General features: G+C 36.5%; 1 protein-coding gene across 1 annotated transcript in view; it reads left to right on the top strand.

The window, feature by feature from the left end:
* The window catches only part of LOC123546867 (CDK2-associated and cullin domain-containing protein 1-like), a 47,252-nt gene that overhangs the window by 15,765 nt on the left and 10,075 nt on the right, over positions 1-21,412 (top strand). Inside the window, exons 7-8 of the mRNA XM_053551170.1 lie at positions 7,846-7,987; positions 16,641-16,729. Coding sequence (XP_053407145.1) covers positions 7,846-7,987; positions 16,641-16,692 — 194 coding nt within the window. The 3' untranslated portion in view covers positions 16,693-16,729. The remainder of the gene's footprint in view (positions 1-7,845; positions 7,988-16,640; positions 16,730-21,412) is intronic.

Consider the following 21,412-nt stretch of genomic DNA (forward strand, 5'->3'; position numbering starts at 1 on the left):
CTATCTTTCCATAACCAAGGTAGGTCTCCATCTGTGATGTCATGTTTGATAACGAATTTAAATTCTAAAAACCAAGATATGTCCAGGCCAGTGATATCAAGTTTAATAAAGAATTTACATTCTCTTAGCAGAGCTAGTTCTCCATCTGTGATGTCATGATGATAAAGAATTTAAATTCCCTGACTCATGATCAGTCTTGTCCTGCAATGTCATGTTTAATAAATGATGTAGACTTTCAAAATAAGTCTTCAACGTTGATGTCATATTAGATGAAGAATTTACATTCTCTAGACCAAGGTAAGTTTCTACATGTGATGTTCTACCCGTGATGCTATGTTTAATAAAGAATTGACTCTTGCTAAACCATCTGTGATGTCATGTTTGATAGAATTTAAGGGTGCTATGGGTTCAAAACCCCTTGCTTGGGTTGTAGAGCTCTTTGTTTTGAGAAAGTCATAAAGCTAGCTGATGGAAGGTCAGTGGTTCTACCAAGGTTGTCTCAGTCTGTGCCTGGATTAATGCCCTTTACAATCAAAGTTGGAAAATTACCATATGACCTACAGTTATGTTGGACTGACTTAAAATCTAATAAACCTACCTTCTCTAAACCAAGGTAAGTTTTCTTTATGATTTTATGTTTAATAAAAGATTTACATTCTGAAAACCAAGGTAGGTCTCCAGCTGTGATGTCATGTTTGATAGGGGATTTACATTTTGCAAACCAAGGTAGGTATCCACATGTGATGCCATATTTGATAAAGGATTTACATTTTGCAAACCAAGGTAGGTCTCCATATGTGATGCCATATTTGATAAAGGATTTACATTTTGCAAACAAAGGTAGGTCTCCACATGCGATGCCATATTTGATAAAGGATTTACATTTTGCAAACGAAGGTGGGTCTCCACATGTGATGCCACATTTGATAAAGGATTTACATTTTGCAAACCAAGGTAGGTCTCCACATGTGATGCCATATTTGATAAAGTATTTACATTTTGCAAACCAAGGTAGGTCTCCACATGTGATGCCATTTTTGATAAAGAATTTACATTTTGCAAACCAAGGTAGGTCTCTACATGTGATGCCATATATGATAAAGTATTTACATTTTGCAAACCAAGGTAGGTCTCCACATGTGATGCCATATTTGATAATGGATTTACATTTTGCAAACCAAGGTAGGTCTCCAGCTGTGATGCCATGTTTGATAAAGGATTTACATTTTGCAAACCAAGGTAGGTCTCCACATGGGATATCATGTTTGATGAAGGATTTACACTTTGCAAACCAAGGTAAGTCTCCACATGTGATGCCATGTTTGATAAAGGATAAACATTCTGCAAACCAAGGTAAACCTTCATGTGTGATGTCAAGTTTAAAACAGAATTTACCGTCTCTTCACCAAGGTAAAGTAATTTTTAACATTTAGCCTGCTAAATTTCTAAAATGGACTGATCCATCATTCAATTTGGGCAATACCATTTATTAGCTTACCTGTCACATAGTGACAAGGTGAGCTTTTGTGATCACCCTTCGTCTGTCGTCCGTCATGCGTCCGTGCCTGCGTCAACAGTTACTTGTCTGCACGATAGTGGTTTCATTTATGATTTTATTTTAACCAAACTAGCACACAACTTGTATCACCATAACATAACGGTTCCTTTCTTGAACTGTGGCCAGATCCCATTATGGGTTCCAGAGTTATGGCCCCTGAAAGGACCAAAAATAGCTATTTTGACCTTGTCTGCATAATAGCAGCTTTATTTATGATTTGATTTTTACCGAACTGGCACACAACTTGTATCACCATAAGATCTTGATTCCTTTTTTGAATTGGCCAGATTCCATTATGGGTTCCAGAGTTATGGCCCCTGAAAGGGCCAGAATTAGCTATTTTGACCTTGTCTGCACAATAGCAGCTTCATTTATGATTTGAATTTAATCAAACTTGCACACAACTTGTGTCACCATAAGATTTCGGTTCCTTTCTTGAACCGGCCAGATCCCATTATGGGTTCCAGAGTTATGGCCCCTGAAAGGGCCAAAATTAGCTACAGTCGACATCGTACTTGCGACCACCTCTATTAAGCGATTTTTGTCTAAAACGACCGGTCAGAATCCCTCCCGAACGTTTTCAGTACATAAATTCATTCCATTAAATGAGTTTTTTAATAAACGACTAGCGACCACATTAATGTAGTCCCGACAGGTAAAATATTCGACAAAAGTATCTATTAAGCGACCGGGTACCAAAATCCTACCGGGCATTTCTTCATCTGTGTAATTAGCGAGTACGTTTTGTACGTGACTGAATGCAATTAACCTTTGTATCAGTCGAACTGACAAACAATCTAGCCATAATTTTCAAGGCTTATGGACTTAGAAAAGTGTTCACGATGTTAAAACAGATTTTTAAACCATACATGTACGTTCATAATAAAAACAGTTACATTAACAGTTAAAAATAACTTTTTTTTCCATCTGACTGAAATTCATTAAGAGACCATTCCATTAAGAGACCACTTCTTAGCAGTCCCTTGAGTGGTCTCTTAATACAATGTCGACTGTATTTTGACCTTGTCTGCACAATAGCAGCTTCATTTATGGTTTGATTTTAACCAGACTTGCACACAACTTGTATCACCACAAGATCTTGCTTCCTTTCTTGAACTGGCCAGATTCCTTTATGGGTTCCAGAGTTATGGCCCCTTAAAGGTCCAAAATTGGCTATTTTGGCTTTTGCAGCCATATAGAGACTTCATTTATGGTTTAATTTGATACAAACTTCAAAAATATCTTCAGCAACAATAGATCTTGGATTCCATGACAAATCAGATCCAATCGTAGGTTCCAGAGTTATTTTATATCTGATTACTTCCCCTGATTGTAATCAAAATGGATTTATATCAGTAAGTACTTATAGGACTTATTTGAAATTTCATTATTGTTAATAGTTGGACTGAGACAATCAAGGTAGATAACTATGGACTGATTTTATTTCTAATTATCTCCCTTTATTTCAAATTAAAATGGGTATATTTCCGTAACTAATGAAGATACTGATCTGAAATTTCATTTATGTCAACAGATTTATTTGGCAGATCCTTCTTTTGTTCACTTACAGTTCTATTTTAATTACTTCCCTTTTACGTTACTATAAATAGCTTATTTTTAGTAACTTTTTTATTATTGGCCATAGGGAAAAACAGAGACCATTTTTCTGTGGTACAGCATGGATGGTAACTCCAATTTTTAGGTGTATTTTGACATATCTATACCTTGTAAGAATTTTTTTTCTTTTTGGTTAAATTTCTTCCCTTTGTTGTTCCTTAAAATATTTTTTCTGAGGGCCTTCTTGTCCTCAAGTGCACTGATAACAGGTGAGCGATATAGGGCCATCATGGCCCTCTTGTTATTCGAAGGGATGTTCACTGAAAATTTACTGACTGCATAGTGAACAGTGCAGAACGTAATCTTGGTCTGCACTGGTCGCAAAGGAAGAATCAGGCTAAAGGTTAAGGAATTACTGAAACTTGCATTAATTATATGCTGTTCAAACAATTGGGATAGGTTTAAAAATGGTGCTATTTTAGTGATTGTTCTTAGACATAATACATAAGCCTACGCACATTTTTCCAGAAAAGGAATCTGATCCTGTTATAAATAAGGCTTATTCTGCCTTTAACCACCTGCATGTGTATTATTTAGTGCTTTATTTCAATTGTGTTAATTGTTCACATATAGACACTAGGAGACTATATTGGTTGCAGGTGGGAGTATAATTATGAACATGAGCAGTAATGAATTTAGATGAGATCTGATGAAAAGAAGTAAATATTTGTTTTAGTGTTGAAATAATGCCTTGGTAGCTTTGTGGTAGAATGCCTGCTTTGAGTGTAGGAGGTCTTAGGTTCCTTCTTGGCTGTGTCATACCAAGACATGAAAAATGGTACTGGTAGCCTTCTTGCTTGGCGCTCTGTATTAAGGAAGTAGTTCAAGGACTGGTCAGCCTGGTGTTAGACCCGCCCACTTAACTCATTAGGGAGAGCACAGATCTATGGATCATGGGATCACGAGTTCAATCCCTGGGCGAGATGTCTGTTTTCCGTGACAGTTTGATCAAAGACATTTGTCTGCCACTTCTGATTCATGTGGGGAAGTTGGCAGTTACTTGCGAGAAAAAGGTTTGTACGGGTACAGAATCCAGGAACACTAGTTAGGTTGACTGCCCGCCATTACATAACAGAAATACTGTTGAAAACTAGTATTAAGCCCAAAAGAAACATTGTTAGAGTAATATGAATGGGTTAGGTATCATGTCACATGTCTACTAACAGTTTCTGTTAAAGATAATAGTTCCGGTATTCATACAAAATGGTATAAACATATTTTTGCTGTATGTCATAGTTTTTTTCTCTCATTTTTTTTTTTAAATGTCTGGAGAATTCTGCTGACTTAACTGATACCATGTTAAAAATGTCAGATATTAGAGAAGTCTGTAATTGTTTCGAAAAAAATAGAGACAGGGATTTTAGTTAACTTTACATAATATTATAAGAAGATTGTTCTATAAATGCCCAGAAATATGCTCTCATTTCTTTACATATATTAAACAATTGATGAAAGTATCATATAATGTAGGTAAGGGACTGTTTAGTTGATATGTCAAAAACATTTTTTTGATAGACAAATATTAAGTTAATACATGTTCTGTGATGTCATCCAGCCAAATTTTGTCCCAAATAATAAGTAAATACTTGTTCCCATGCCAGTGTGCTATGATGTCATTCAGCCCAATTTTGTCCCATTTCCCATTTTGCTTTCACTGAAATGATACTTGCCATTTAATGTTTTTAGCTCACCTGAGCACAAAGTGCTCAGGGTGAGGTATTGTGATCGCTCACCGTCCGGCGTCCGTCCGTCCGTCCGTCCGTTGTCAGTCCACACTTTCCTTTCAACAACATCTCCTCCTAAACCAACAGGCCAATTTTGATGAAACTTCACAGGGATGTTCCTTGGATGGTCTTCTTTAAAAATTGTTCAAAGAATTGAATTCCATGCAGAACTCTTTAAACTTTAAAAATCTTCTTCTCAAAAACCAGAAGCCCTAGAGCTTAGATATTTGGTGTGAAGCATTGCCTATTGGACCTGTACCAATTTTGTTCAAATCATGACCCCGGGTTCAAAATTGACCCCGCCCCAGGGGTCACTTGATTTTACATAGGAAAATCTTAAAAAATCTTCTCAAAAACCAGAAGCCTTAGAGCTTAGATATTTGACATGTAGCATTGCCTAATGGACCTCTACTAAAGTTGTTCAAATCATGACCCCGAGGTCAAAATTGACCCCACCCCAGGGGTCACTTGATTTTACATAGATTTCTATAGAATAATCTTCAAAAAATTTTCTAAAAATAAACTAGAAGGCCTAGAGCTTAGATATTTGACCTGTAGCATTGCCTAGAGGACCTCTACAAAATTTGTTCAAATCATGACCCCTGGGGTCAAAATTGACCCCCGCCCCAGGGGTCACTTGAGTTTACATAGGGAAATCTTCAAAAAATTCTAAAAATAAACCAGAAGGCCTAGAGCTTAGATATTTGACATGTAGCATTGCCTAGTGGACCTCTACAAAATTGTTCAAATCTTGACCCCCGGGGTGAAATTGACCTCGCTCCATGGGGTTACTTGATTGTACATAGAAAAATCTTCAAAATTTTCCAAAAATAAACCAGAAGGCCTAGATCTTAGATATTTGACATGTAGCATTGCCTAGAAGACTTCTACAAAATTGTTTCAAATCATGACCCCCTGGGGTCAAATTGGCCCCGCCCCATAGGGTTACATGATTGTACATAGAAAAATCTTCCAATTTTTCTAAAAATAAACCAGAAGGCCTAGAGCTTAGATATTTGACATGTAGCATAGCCTAGTGGACCTCTACAAAGTTTGTTCAAATCTTGAGACCCCACTGTCAAATTGACCCAGGCCCAGGGGTTACTTGATTGTACATAGGGAAATCTTCATAAATTTGCTAAAAATAAACCAGAAGGCCTAGATCTTAGATATTTGATCTGTTACATTGCCTGGTAGACTTCTACAAACTTTTTTCATATCATGACCCCCGGGGTAAAATTGGCCCCGCCCCAGGGGTTACTTGATTGTACATCGGAAAATCTTCCAAAAAATTTCTAAAAATCATCAGTTTGACATTTGAAACATGTAGCTCATATTACTCGGACGAGTGATCCAGGGTCATCATGACCCTCTTGTTTTCTAAATTGGTTGAATATTTATGTGAAATGATATTCATGTGAAATGTAAACATCATGGGGGACACCCCAGTTATGTCAAATTATATATGTAACATTCTTTAAAAGGTGTAACAGGCATATAGAGTTGTTCATTGCCTGATAATCATTGTTCAACAGATAAGCAATAACACCTTGTGTTTTGAATTTGAAAATTAAGGAAAGGGACAATTGCATGTAGCATAAGGTTAAAGGGACCATACTCTGAAAGAAAAAACAACAACATTTTGTCAATGTAATGAAAAGTTTAAATGTTGAAAGAAAAAGTATTGCTGATGACTGAGGATTCATATGTCAGAAAACAATAATATCCAGGCACATTTTGAGAATTAAAGAACTCTGTCATATGGATTGGTGCATCAAAGTTCAGTGTCCCAATTTGTCAGTTTTATATAAACAGAATTTTTATACGCCCAAAGGGACGTATTCTGTTATGGCACCGGTGTCCATCTGTCCATCCGTGTGTGCGTCCGCCTAGTTAGCAATTTTGTGTACACTTTGTAACTCTTGAACCCCTTGAAGGATTTCTAAGAAATTTGCAAAATTCTTCACCACATTGAGAGCGCATGTTTTGGATGGCTTGCTTCAAGGTCAGGGTCACACTTAGGGGTCAAAGGTCATATGACTTTGTTTTGTGTCAGCTCTGTAACTCTTGAACTGCTTAACTTGGCACAAATGTTCTCCACATCGAGACAAGTTGAAGAGCACATGTTTCGGATGCCTTGCTTCAAGGTCAAGGTCACACTTAGAGGTCAAAGGTCATACTTTCGAGCTTATATTGCTCCAGCATTGCGGTGCTCTTATTATTTGTTGAATAACAAACCTGTGAGATTTGGTGATTCATGTTCAAATACTTTTTGAGGTATACAGTCATGACACAAATTCAGATGGAAGGACGGGTGGACAAGGGCAACTCTAACCCTAACTTAAGTGCCCCATTTTTTGGGTGGTGCAAAAAGCATGAAGGATGTTGATTTTCTAGATTATTTCAAAAGTATTGCGATAGTTTACTTCCTTCTGCACAGCTGTGTTGGTTATGGATTAGCCTATTTTGCAAAAATCATGTCAGTAAGTGTGTACCACTGCATTTCCATGTTATCCACATTTTTATAGAGAGGACAAATTTGTTGCCAAAAATATGTGAACAAGTTGCTTTGAGGTAATGACCCCTAAATGGCTATCGCCTTTTTCCAATTGATAATGTATTTACTGTATGCAATGTTGGCATTACCCAGCTGGCGAATTTCAAAATTGGATTCAAGAATATGTTATTGCACAGAAATTGCTAACAGCCATTTTGTGTCTGCTAACTTATTGTATATATTTCATATAAATTCAAGAGCTGTTGAAGTAAGGACGGAAAAACCGTACGATAAAAACGAAACCATTTGAATGATTTTAAACATCATTTCTCTACCAAAGTGTGAGAGAGGGTTGTTCAGTTTGATGCTAAAGTGGACAGCATACATGTTTTCATGAGGCAAAGTTTGTTGTGAAGACATTTAATTGATTTACTGGTATTCCATTTCAGAATATGCAAAAATGAAACCACACTTATTTTCACGCTACATACCAAATATTCATCCGCCCACACATGTGTCAGAACTGGACAAATATGTTGAGGAAACAAAACTCTTACAACGGGAAATCCAAAGTTTACCTGGCTTTGAAGGGTGAGTTAGTATATTTGTGTTATTGTAGCTGTCAGTAAATAAAAATTCTGTCTCTCCCCCTCTGGGGTTGATTTGAAGGCAATTCACAAAGCTCTGGCATCTAATTGGTTGATTTGAAGGCAGTTGACAAGGCTCTGGCATCTAATTAGTTGATTTGAAGGCAATTCACAAGGCTCAGGCATCTAATTGGTTGATTTGAAGGCAATTCACAGAGCTATCAGTCTGGCATCTAATTGTTTGATTCTGAGTGTTCTGCTGTACGCATTTTCATATCCTGTTCATAACTCTGTCATTCATCAAGGGATTTTTATATTACATGGTAAAAATTTTCACCATGATGAGACGACATGTCATGCACAAAAACCAGACCGCTAGCAGAAAGAATGTATAGGTCACACTTGGAGGTCAAAGGTCAGCATGTTGTTTTTTTCCTCTACGGTCTGTAACTCGACAGTCCATGAAGGGATTTTAATATTACTTGGCACAAATGTACCCTATAAAAAGACAATGTCTCTAGCACAACTTTTAGACCTTTAGCTAAAAGGTCAAGGTCACACTTGGCATTTAAATGTTTACGTGTCAAGGGATTACCATTTGGCTTTGCATAAATGTTGCCCATATTCAGGCAACATCTGGAACACTCAGAACCCTAGCTTAAAGGTCAAGGTCACACTTGGAGATCAAATGTCAGTAGGTTTTTTTCGATTCAGTCCATAACTTTGTCATGCAAAAGAGGATTTAAATATTATTTGGCACACATATTTCCCTTGGTGAGATGACATGTCAGGTTCAAACAAAGGACGCCAAGCCCCAAGGTCAAGGTCACATTAGAAGTCAAAAGGTCAACCAGATTTTTTTCCTGTCTGGGGCCACGCGATCAAAGAAGTGAATTCTAAAAATTTAAATCTAATATGTCCCTAGTGGATTTTCCTTAAAACTCTATATTATTAGTCCCCTACTGGTTGAAAACCAGTTTTGGGGACTATAGGAATGTGCTTTTCCGTCATTCTGTCATTCCGTCATTCTGTCCGTCCGAGCTCACATTTGCATACTTACATGTAGGTGGCTATAGGAACAATAGGTAACTGTACTTTTTCTTTGATGTCATTCATTCCGTAAGGCTTTTATGTGGCTATTTTTCTCTTAGTGGCTAAAAGAACAATAGAGAGAACAAAAAGAGTAGCGACATAAGTATCCATATGTAGGAGCTTAAGTCATTCCGTCCGTCCGCAATTTCCTGTCCGGTCCATAACTCTTTTATCCATGAAGGGATTTTAATATTACTTGGCACAAATGTTCCCCATGATGAGACGATGCGCAAAACCCGGACCCCTAGCTTAAAGGTCAAGGTCACAATTGGAGGTCAAAGTTCAATAGGGCTTTTTTCTGTCCGGTCCATAACTCTCCCATCCATGAAGGGATTTTAATATTTTTTGGCACAATTGTACCTCATAATAAGACGATGTGTCTTGCCCTAGCTCAAAGGTCAGAGTCACACTTAGCAGTCAAATGTTAATATGGCATGAACAGGGTCTGTTTCGTGTCCGGTCCATAACTCTTTTATCCATGAAGGGATTTTAATATTATTTGGCACAAATGTTCCCCATGATGAGACGTGTCATGCACAAAACCCGCACCCCTAGCTCAAAGGTCAAGGTCACAATTGGAGGTCAAATGTCAACAGTGCTTTTTTCCTTTTTGGTTCATATCTCTCCCATCCATGAAGGGATTTTAATATTAGTTTTCACAATTGTTCCTGATAATAAGACGATGTGTCATGCACAACTTTCAGACCCCTAGCTCAAAGGTCAAGGTCACTCTTAGCAGTCAAATGTTAACATGGCATGAACAGGGTCTGTTTCCTGTCTGGTCCAGAACTCTGTCATTCATTAAAGGTGGATAATCAGATTTTGGCCATGTAACGGATTTGTTCGAAACTTTAACATCTGATCATTTACACTCATTTATGTTCACTTAACACTTAATACAAATTAGATTTTCACTGGAGGTATTTTTAAAATTTCATTTTCCTATCCTGGTTGCCCAACCAAGATAGAGTTATTTTATCATAAGTATATATTTGATAAACATACTTTGTCTAAGGAAATGTATAAATATTAGACATATTGTAATATATTTGTAAAATATTTGCATTAAAAATAATGTATTTAGATGGAATTCATTAGAAATGCAAGTTTGAAAAATTATTATTACCTACCTTTGCCTATCTTGGTTGTGCAACCAAGATAGGTTGGAAATAAATGAATTCAGAAGCTACACACAGCTTTTAAACCTGCATTTTGGTTCAGATTGTTCAATAGTTGATACGTCTATCAAATGCAAATGTAAAACTAGACATTGTATCGAAATAAAAAGAAATACCCAGCTTTTTATATACTTTCATATAAAAGGGGAGTAATTACAAAATTTTATAAAAATAATAAAATATACATTTCAAATAGGAATCTAACTCTATGTAATCGGTCTTTTTGTTCCTTAAATAATTCTCTACCATAATATACAAAAAGTAAAAAATGTCATTAAATGTTGTTTAAATGTGATTGACCACCTTTAAGGGATTTCAATATTACTTGGCACAGGTGTTCCCCATGATGAGAAGATTTGTCATGCGCAAATCCCGGAGCCCTTGCTCAAAGGTCAAGGTCACCATCGGGGGTCAAAGGTCTAGAGGGCTTTTTTCCTGTACGGTCCATTACTCTGCCATCCATGAAGGGATTTTGATATTACTTGGCACCAATGTTCCCCATGATGAGACAACTTGTCATGCACAAAACCCTGACCCCTAGCTCAAAGGTCAAGGTCACAATTGGAGGCCAAAGGTCAATAGGGTTTTTTTCCTCTCCGGTCCAGAACTCTGTCATCCATCAAGGGATTACAGTATTACTTGACATAAATGTTCCCCATGATGAGACGATGTGTCATGCGCAACACCCAGAACCCTAGCTTAAAGGTCAAGGTCACACTTTGAGATCAAAGGTCAATAGGATTTTTTTCCTGTCCGGTCTATAACTTTGTCATGCAAAACAGGATTTAAATATAAGTTGGCACAAACATTCCCCAGGATGAGACAACATGTTGTGCGCAAAGCCCCGGTCCTAGGTCTAAGGTCAAGGTCATACATAGAGGTCAGAGGTCAAATTCAAGAATGACTTTGTCTGGAGCATTTCTTCTTTATGCATGGAGGGTTTTTAACTCACTATTCACAAATGAAGTGACGTTGTGATCGCCAGAACCGGTCCTAGTCCTAGGTCAATTTTACTTGAGGTCAAGGTCAAATTATATTTCATGGAGCATTCTTTCATGCAAAGGTTGGTTCGATGTCAACTTGGACATCTAGTCTCAACCCTGGGTCACTTATCATAAATAACGTCCAGTAGTCTAATAAATAGAATAATTGTAACGTCTCTTATGCCCGCATCTATTGCGAGGATTCATGAATTGTCCGTACTCCGTCATCTTGATTATCCGTCCTAGATTCCAAATGGTGTTCACATGCATCAATACCCCTACTCAGAATGAGTAACTAATAGAAACACCATTCTCACTTGACCCCTCTTTGAAAGGCCTACCTATTTCAATGGGATCCTGTTACAAATGGACGTTTGTCTGAATCCTTACTAGAATGATATACTAAGTCAATTAACTGTGGTTCACTGCGTCAAAACTGACTCAGTTAGTCCTAAAAGAAACTCACCCTTTGGACCATTGCTTAGAGGCCATTATTTCAGAACTCAAAAGATTTGGTCAGAATACCTTACTATGATGATACTAAGTCAAGTTGAACTGTGATCCATCTGCCTTCAAACATACGGTCAGGTAAGATCTAAATTTGATAGAAAGATACCGTGTGACACTTTAGAGGCCTGTTATTATGCATGGGAAATCGAGAAATTTTCTGAAAAGTTTCATCTTAGTGATAGACTAGTCAATGTCGAAACAGTTCATGGACTAAAAATATTTCGAGTCCTAAATGAAAAGCCTTGTGACATCTTGCTACCCATTCCATACTTGAACGGACCTCACAAAAAAATTAGTCATAATGTCTCTATTGAAGATTATCTGTCAAATTCATTAATGCGGTCCCATGCCTATGACAAATATGTAGTAATCAAATATGAAAATTTGTGCCATGTACCCTCATAAAAGCCCCTATTTTTTCACGGAATCTTGTAAAGAAAATTGGGATTTGAATGTCATCTTGAATGATTATCTATCAATTTCAAACGGGCATTTGGTCACAAAACAGATCATGATGTCAAAATCAAATAAAAACCATATTAACTCTCTATAGCCAATATCCCTTTGTACCTGCGTTCAAAAAAATCTGTCAAATAGCGCAATTCAAATTGATGCTCGTGCATTCATGAATTGAAACTGGTAACGTGCTAAAAAACTAGTCCAGAATATAACTGTAGATATAATTTGTGGACCTCTGAAAGCATATTTTATCAAAGAGAACATCGATGAAAAATTATGACAGTTCATTATTATAATAAAATCAAAACAGTTCCTACTTTGCGAAACTTCCGATAATCCCAACTACATTATGAGACTTGTCGCGAGACATATCATGACTGTTTTAAAATTGCTCCGACTTTTCGTTGAAATATACGGATTCGTTCCAAAACTTCAAGATGAGCCAGATAAAAATGATCAAAATAGAGGAAAAGCAAACGTCTAACATCAAAACTTTGTCAAATGTAAGTTAAGAGTTACTTGCTGGACCATCAATGTCTTCATCGGTTAAAATGAAACTGCACATATGTGACCACATGGGATGAATTGTCATGCACCAGAACCAGATCCAATTAGTCGAAGGCAAGTCATACTTAAGGTCAAGGTCAATTCAAGATGATTTTAAACCCGAGTTATTTCTTCTTCGGAATCAATGGTAATGTTTTTGTATTTTGATGTAACGTGGCACATATGTTACACGCTTGAGGAAAGTAACAACTTATTTTAGAATAAGTCCCTTGTTGTTAAATAAATAGATTAATTTAACTTAATTGCCATTCGCATCTACTGATGCGAGCATAAATGTCCTTCCGTATCCTTCAATTTGTACAACACCTCCTTAAGTTGAACCATGGGACGTTTTGGCGTTCTAGCAACAATAACCTATACAGAATGACTTAATATTTTGCAGATGAACTTGTGTCATGCATTCAACTTCAGAACAACACTGATAATCATTATTGAACCGAATTGATCTCAGTTTTTAAACACCTATTTTGACTTATTTCTTCTGAGGCCATCCTGAGTAAACCAAATGAGGACCGTTTCTACATATTACCTTATTAAATGACTTAATACAGAATGTAGAATTGTTACGATGAACACATTTCTCATTCAAACATCACCTGACCAAGTTTGACCTTGAACATACCTTCGAATGACATTTTCTTGTATGACCAGAGCCACACGTGCATCAGGGGTTATTGAACCACTTCTTGTATTACTGCCTAGAAAAATCACCACTTTCCGTGGTACAATTGATACATGCATGTACATCCAATTTTTATGTGAATTTAGATCATCACCACCTGTACAAGATTCTTATGGACTTAAATTTTTAGATTGTTTTGATACGCTAAATGATAACTGAGCGAGTGACTTGCTATCGCCATGTTTCTAAGGTCAATAAACGGCTAATAAAGGAATGATGTTTACTAAATGAATGCTTTATTTCAAAGGTCTTGATCGGTTGAATTTCACTATGTCAGATCCCATTTCAATGACCAATTATTACGATGTAAATCATGTCAAATATATGAATTAATGTGCATTACTCGACTTTAAAGCAGACGTATTTTCTTCCCGGTAACTCATTAAGCATAACAATACCTAGATACACGTTATCGCGGGATATTGTAAACATTTGACGCATTATGTTCATGTGACTAATTATTGCTCTTTTGTCACTAAAATAGCAATATGGAATGTTCAAAATTCAAATAAAAATGCATATTCAAATTTATTATGCAAATATCATAATTGTTCCCTGTCCCTTGTAAAAATAAGTCTAAAATTTATGCGCAAAACAAATTATTGCGCTGGCATTCATGAATTGCGCAGATTACCAAGCTTGGTACTTAAAGACAAAATTAGTTCCAGAATACCTATTAATTTAAATTTGTGGTCTTAAAGCATTGAATGTCACTATCAAAGATTTACCAGCATCGATGAAATTATATTTAAGACAACTTCTTTTAAATGCCCGAAAAAAATCATTGAAAATCTAAACTGAAACTCGTGGATAATCCTAACACATTACGCACTTCGGCGAACACTCAGACCTTGATTTTTTTATAGGTAATGCTCTGCACTTTGTGTTTGAAAATAGACTCGTTTACGAAAATTACTCGAAGATCGGCCAAAAAGAATGTGCAAATCGCATGACGAAAATGCAAATCTTGCATAAACTTTCGTTATATAATGTAACCTTTCAGAAATTTTTACTGTTCGATAATTACTTACATTCAGTCGCAAAAAAATTTAAACTTCCACCATTCATGATGACACATGGGTTGAATTTTGCAGTCATAAGCAGATAAATTATCGGGAGAAGAAGCTCTTACTGGTTTGTTTAATTACTACTGATTTTAAAACTGAATTTATTTCTTATTTTTCGAGAAATAAACAATCGGCGAAACATTAAATTGTATTTTTTTTGTAGTTTTTGAAATCGAAAGTAGATCATCTATGTTAAACTGCTTTTGAGGAAACGAAACAACTTTTTTTATGAAATGAATTATTAAATAAATAAGAGGTAATTTCACCATAAACTTCAATGTCAGATACTGCCAATTGCTGCTAAACTGTCTTCGTATCATCACAATTTGTAAAACATATTGTTGAAACTGGAGATTTTGGCGGTATTAAGAAAAGTGTAATTGTATCCGGATATAATATTTTTAGTAAATATCGAGCTGTGTTATGCAATTTTAACATTCAAGTAACAGACATGATAGATATTATTGTAACAGAAATGATTCTAGAAATTATTTTTATAACACATACATAGAATCTATATCAGACTTATTTTCTAGTCCTGAGGCATGACCTGAAAGTAAAAATATGAAGTGACAGTCATTCATACTTTGGATATTGTAATACTAAAAAGAATGTAGGTAATATTTAGAAATTGAAACAAAAATTTTCAGTTAAAAATCGCACCAAAGGCTGTATCAAGGGTGTACATTTTCAAAATTTTCTTGTGGTGATACCCCAAACCCTACTTGCAGGAGGGGGTATCCTCCCACACCCTCCCCCCATATTGCAACTTTACAGTTTGATACATTTGCCCTTTTACCACCTGCCACAATGCTCTTTTCAAAATCTTACTGCAGTTTAAAGGAACACCCCTCCCCACACCCACCCTGCTTCTGACCACGTAAAAATGGCTCAAACATTTTTCAGCCCAGTCTGGGCCTGTTTGTCTACATGAATCAAAATGGATAACTAAAAGTGCATGGACTTGGGGACTACTGACATGGTTTTGAAGGGGTTAACAGGTCTGAAATAGAATGAATGATGGTTTTAACTAAAAAAGAACTGCATTTATTAATATCGGTTTTCTTTTCCGAAATTGGTAGCTATAGTCCGAGTAACTTCCCTTAGTTTCGAATGCGCAATTTTCCTGTCAGTGTAAACATTCATGACACTATATATTGACACTCAGCAACATTTACCTATCTTTAAACGCAAAAGTAAGTATACTTTAAATTCACATCACTTATGATATGATTGAACAATACTTAATGTATGACACGGTTATCGCTAGGCCCGTTATCTGTAAAATATCTGAACAGTTCTTTTGTCCATCCGTTACAAATTGTATTTGGCAATCCGCGCTATAAAAATTCAATATATAAATTGTCATATTCAAATTTTATCATGTGCGAATATATACCAGCCGATAATTGCCTGTTTTGGGTAATACCAGAGGCAAATGTCTACTGGAAACATATATATAGTCATGGGCAGTATCTTAATGTCAGCTGTCAAATTAAAGTTTGTACTTTCAACATTTTTATTTTTGCGAACCACTATTCAATTTTAGAGAAATATATTGGGTTTAAATACTTGTATAATGTCAATCAAAGTTTTACTAGGCATCGATTGAATGTCCATTTCATCTATTGTAAGAAAATCTCTGTTCTGTTGGGAAAAAAAATAAAAACAAACTGAAACTGGTAGACTATACTATCAGTACATCAATCATTAGCCGACTCTCAGGCCCTTCAGACCTTTGATTTTTTTTTTTTAGGGTTAATTTCACTTTGTAGTTACTATAAATAACTTTTATGATAACTTTTTATATAATCGGCCAAAAAGAATTGCAAATGAAAACAACTGTACGTTTTTATATATGCAAATTTTAATCCAAGTGCTTTGTTATATTATATTGTATATATAGTACAATATTGTTTATACGTCATTGACAGATATCAGTTCATTATGTTATACTGCAGTAGAGAAAATTAGGTGCCTCCATAGGCATTGTATGGGACTTAATGTAATGTGCATTGCAATCGACAAGTATTCTACATAATCACTTGTTAAGTTATTATCATTACAGGTAACTTGATCAATGTATTTATATTAAACTGTTATTATGTTCATATTACAGCTGTGATAGTTCAACATATAGAAAGAGACCAAACGAGGAGGATGTAAAATAGCTGACAGTGTTTTGTTACAGTGGCTTTCAGTGAATGGGTATGTTCCAAACAAGATTTTACTTACAATACTGTTGACAGGCGTGTATCGATAATTACACTAATGTAAGCGAAAGTAGAATTTTTAAGGCTGTCACCCAGCACAATATGTACCACTGTTAGAAATCAAGATTTTCAGACACTGGCTGAAATATATATTCTAACACGACCCGATTCATTTTCTTATTAAACAAAGAAGGCTGAAAATTGTGTGTTATTATATAAGAATTCATTTTTTTGACGTCATAATTATTACGTCATAGCATCAAATGGCATATCGGCGTGCTGGAAAATAAACCAACAGAAAAGAGGCAAATATTTTATGGATGTCGTCAAGGATGTACTTAAGAATCATTGGAAACATGTTAGAATCAAAATAATATGTCTCATTTAGTGATTTGCTCTTGAATAAAATCATTGCTTGTGAGAAATTTACATAAATCACTGCATTTCTCACAATTAGTATAGAGGAATTTGTGTATGTAAGCATGTTTCTCAGAAACTCTAAATGCCAGTTGCTCTCCAGCTGCACAGAAGTCTTTGCCATCATGCGATGCTGTCACAGAGCAGGTTTTATAACTCTAGCTTTTAATTTGTTAAAATTATGCCCCTTTTTAATATAGACATTTTGTAAAGTGTTGCATATAAAACATGTTTCCCAGAAACTACTAGACTGAGTGCTTTCAGATTCATCAGAAATCTTCAGTGTCATGAAGATGATAATGCAGAGCTGGTTTTCGAACTGGTTTGCATATTCTCAAACTTATGTCCCTTTTAAGCTTGACTATCCGATGAATAGTCTAGCTATTCTACTCACCCTGGCGTGGTTGTTGGCGTTGACGACTCACCTTGGTTAAAGTTTTGCATGCAAGTCATTGTCCGTCTTGCGTCAACATTTGCCTTGTGAACGCTCTAGAGACCACATTTGTGACCCAATTTTTATGAAACTTGGTCAGAATGTTAGTCTTGATGATCTCTAGGGCAGTTTGAAACTGGGTCATGTGAGGTCAAAAACTAGGTCAGTAGGTCAGATCAAAGGAAAAGTTTGTGAACACTCTAGAGACCACATTTTTGACCCAATCTTTATGAAACTTGGTCAGAATGTAAGTATTGATAATCTCTAGGTCAAGTTCAAAACTGGGTCATGTGGGGTTAAAAACTAGGTCAGTAGGTCAGATTAAAGGAAAAGCTTGTGAACAGTCTAGAGATCACATTTGTGACCCAATCTTTATGAAACTTGGTCAGAATGTTAGTCTTGATGATCGCTAGGTCAGGTTTGAATCTTGGTCATGTTGGGTCAAAAACTAGGTCAGTAGGTCAGATCATTAGAAAAGCTTGTGAACACTCTAGAGCCCCCATTTGTGACCCACTCTTATTGAAACTTGGTCAGAATGTAAGTCTTGATGATCTCTAGGTCAAGTTCGAAACTGGGTCATGTGGGATGAAAAACTAGGTCACCTGGTCAAATCAAAGGAAAAGTTTGTGAACACTCTAGAGGCAACAATTGTGACCCAATCTTTATGAAGCTTGGTCAGAATGTTAGTCTTGGTGATCTCTATGTTGAATTTGAAACTGGGTCACATGGGGTCAAAAACTAGGTCAGTAGGTCAGATCAAAGGAAAAGCTTGTGAACACTGTAGAGACCACATTTTTGACCCAATCTTTATGAAACTTGGTCAGAATGTAAGTCTTAATGATGTCTAGGTAAAGTTCGAAACTGGGTCATGTGGGATCAATAACTAGGTCAGTAGGTCAGATTAAAGGAAAAGCTTGTGAACAGTCTAGAGATCACATTTGTGACCCAATCTTTATGAAACTTGGTCAGAATGTTAGTCTTGATGATCGCTAGGTCAGGTTTGAATCTGGGTCACGATGGGTCAAAAACTAGGTCAGTAGGTCAGATCATTAGAAAAGCTTGTGAACACTCTAGAGCCCCCATTTGTGACCCACTCTTATTGAAACTTGGTCAGAATGTAAGTCTTGATGATCTCTAGGTCAAGTTCGAAACTGGGTCATGTGGGATTAAAAACTAGGTCACCTGGTCAAATCAAAGGAAAAGTTTGTGAACACTCTAGAGGCCACAGTTGTGACTCAATATTTATGAAACTTAGTCAGAATGTTAGTCTTGATGATCGCTAGGTCAAGTTTTAATCTGGGACATGTTGGGTCAAAAACTAGGTCACCTGGTCAAATCAAAGGAAAAGCTTGTGAACACTTCAGAGGCCACATTTGTGACTCAATCTTTATGAAACTGGGTCAGAATGTTTTTCTTAATCATTTCTTGGTCTAGTTTGAATCTGGGTCATGTAGGGTTAAAAACTAGGCCAGATCAAAGGAAAATCTTTTCAACTCACTAGAGACCACAATTTAAGTTTGAAACTCATGAGAATTAGTCAGAATGTTTGTTTTGGTAATCTATAGGTCAAGTTCGAATCTGGGTCATGTGGGGTCAGAAACTAGGTCACCTGGTCTAGTCAAAGGAAAAGGTTGTGAACACTCTGGAGGCCACAGTTGTAACAAAATCTTTATGAAATTTAGTCAGAATGTTTGTCTTGATGATTTTTAGGTCAAGTTCAACTTTTGGTCATGTGGGGTCAAAAACTAGGTCAGTAGGCCAGATCAGCTCTGGTGAGCGATATACAGGGCCATCATGGCCCTCTTGTTTGTTTTATAAATGGTTTTATTTCCCAGTCTGATTTTCTAAAAATATTTATGTTTAGATCCATACATTGGAGATGTCTGTGGTAAATAGGTTAATAGGTTAAAATCGTTGACTTCAGGTCACATGCCCCATGCAGATGTGGGTTCAGAGACGGACACCTTGGGTCTTCCTCCACTGTCAAAGGCTGGAAAACTGTGCTGAGTGTTTGAAAATGTAATCTTCAAATAATTTAAATGTTTAAAAGCTTTACGAAAAAATGAATAAGTTAAAATAGGCCTATGAGAGAAATATTGGTATTTCTTATGCTTGCAGATCTTCTATCTGAAGGTCATTTAAATTGCGTTGTGACATGCCAGAAGGGTGAATATTTTCTTTTAGATAACACTAAGACGTTATATCAGCATACATATGTGTATATATGATAAAAGGTCTCGAAAACCATTGTTTAAATGTTGTTGTAACTAGTTTAGAGACCTAGAGCTTTAAGCTTAATGTTAAAAACCAGTTGTCTATTGGTAAAATGGGGGCCTCCGTGGTCGAGTGGTTAAGGTCACTGACTTCAAATCACTTGCCTCTCATCGATGCGGGTTCGAGCCTCACTCGGGGCGTTGAATTCTTCATGTGAGGAAGCCATCCAGCTGGCTGACGGAAGGTCGGTGGTTCTACCCAGGTGCCCGCTCGTGATGAAATAATGCACGGAGGGGCACCTGGGGTCTTCCTCCACCATTAAAAGCTGGAAAGTCGCCATATGAACTATCATGTGTCGGTCAAAAAAAAAAAAAAAAAAAAAATTAGTAAAAGGAGAATATGCATAATTAACATGGCAAAAAAAGCACTACTTTCAATGTAGCAAATGAACTTAGTGTCTGAGACATAAAGGGAGGTAATTAAAAAAAGATTTAATTGTATAATACTTTCTACTGTTTATCAGATATTCACACCTGTAACAAATATAGGTGACAATTACTGAAAGCAGGAAATAACAATAAAATAGATACATGTATGTTTTATGTTCATAGCAAAAACCGTGGCAGTCACATTAATGACCCTTTAATTATCATAAGGATTTATTTACAAAAGAGAAATCAGCTTTAAGGGAAAAATTTTAATGTTTCTGTGAGAAATTGATATATTGATAATTGCTTTCATTTAGCTATCAAAAAATTTCCACTTGTTATTTCTTGGATTCGTATTTCAATTAGTTTTTAGCTCGACTATTCAAAGAATAGGTAGAGCTAATGGACTCGCCCTTGCGTCGGCATCCGCGTCCCGATTTGGTTAAGTTTTTGTATGTAAGCTGGTATCTCAGTAGCCTCTTGTGGGAATGGATTGAAACTTCACACATTTATTTACTGTGATAAACTGACTTACACTACACAGGTTCCATAAGTCTAGTTTGCATTTTTAGCCCACCATCATGAGATGGTGGGCTATTCAAATCACTCTGCGTCCGTGGTCCGTCGTCCTTCCGTCCGTCCGTCCGTCCGTCATTCCGTCCGTCCTTCCGTTAACAATTTCTCGTTATCGCATCTCCTCAGAAACTACCAGGGGGATTTTGACCAAACTTTGTCAGAATGATGTATTGGTACCCTAGTTGTGTCCCCCTGAAAATCAGACTGGTTCAACAATTTTTGAATGAGTTATGGCCCTTTGTTTATTTCTATAATTTACATAGATTTATATAGGGAAAAACTTTGAAAATATTCTTGTCCAAAACCACAGAGCCTAGGGCTTTGATATTTGGTATGAAGCATCATCTAGTGGTCCTCTACCAAGATGATTCAAATTTTTTCCCTTGGGTGTAATATGGCCATGCCCCGGGGGTCACATGGTTTATATAGACTTGTATAGGGAAAAACTTTGAAAAACCTCTTGTTCAAAACCACAGGGCCTAGGGCTTTGATATTTTGTTTGTGACATCATTTAGTGGTCTTCTGCTAAGATTGTTCAAATTATCCCCCTAGGGTCAAATATGACCCCGCCCCGGGGGTCACATGGTTTACATAGACTTATATAGGGAAA

This window comes from Mercenaria mercenaria, chromosome 9 (assembly GCF_021730395.1).
Source record: "Mercenaria mercenaria strain notata chromosome 9, MADL_Memer_1, whole genome shotgun sequence".
Taxonomy (NCBI): domain Eukaryota; kingdom Metazoa; phylum Mollusca; class Bivalvia; order Venerida; family Veneridae; genus Mercenaria; species Mercenaria mercenaria.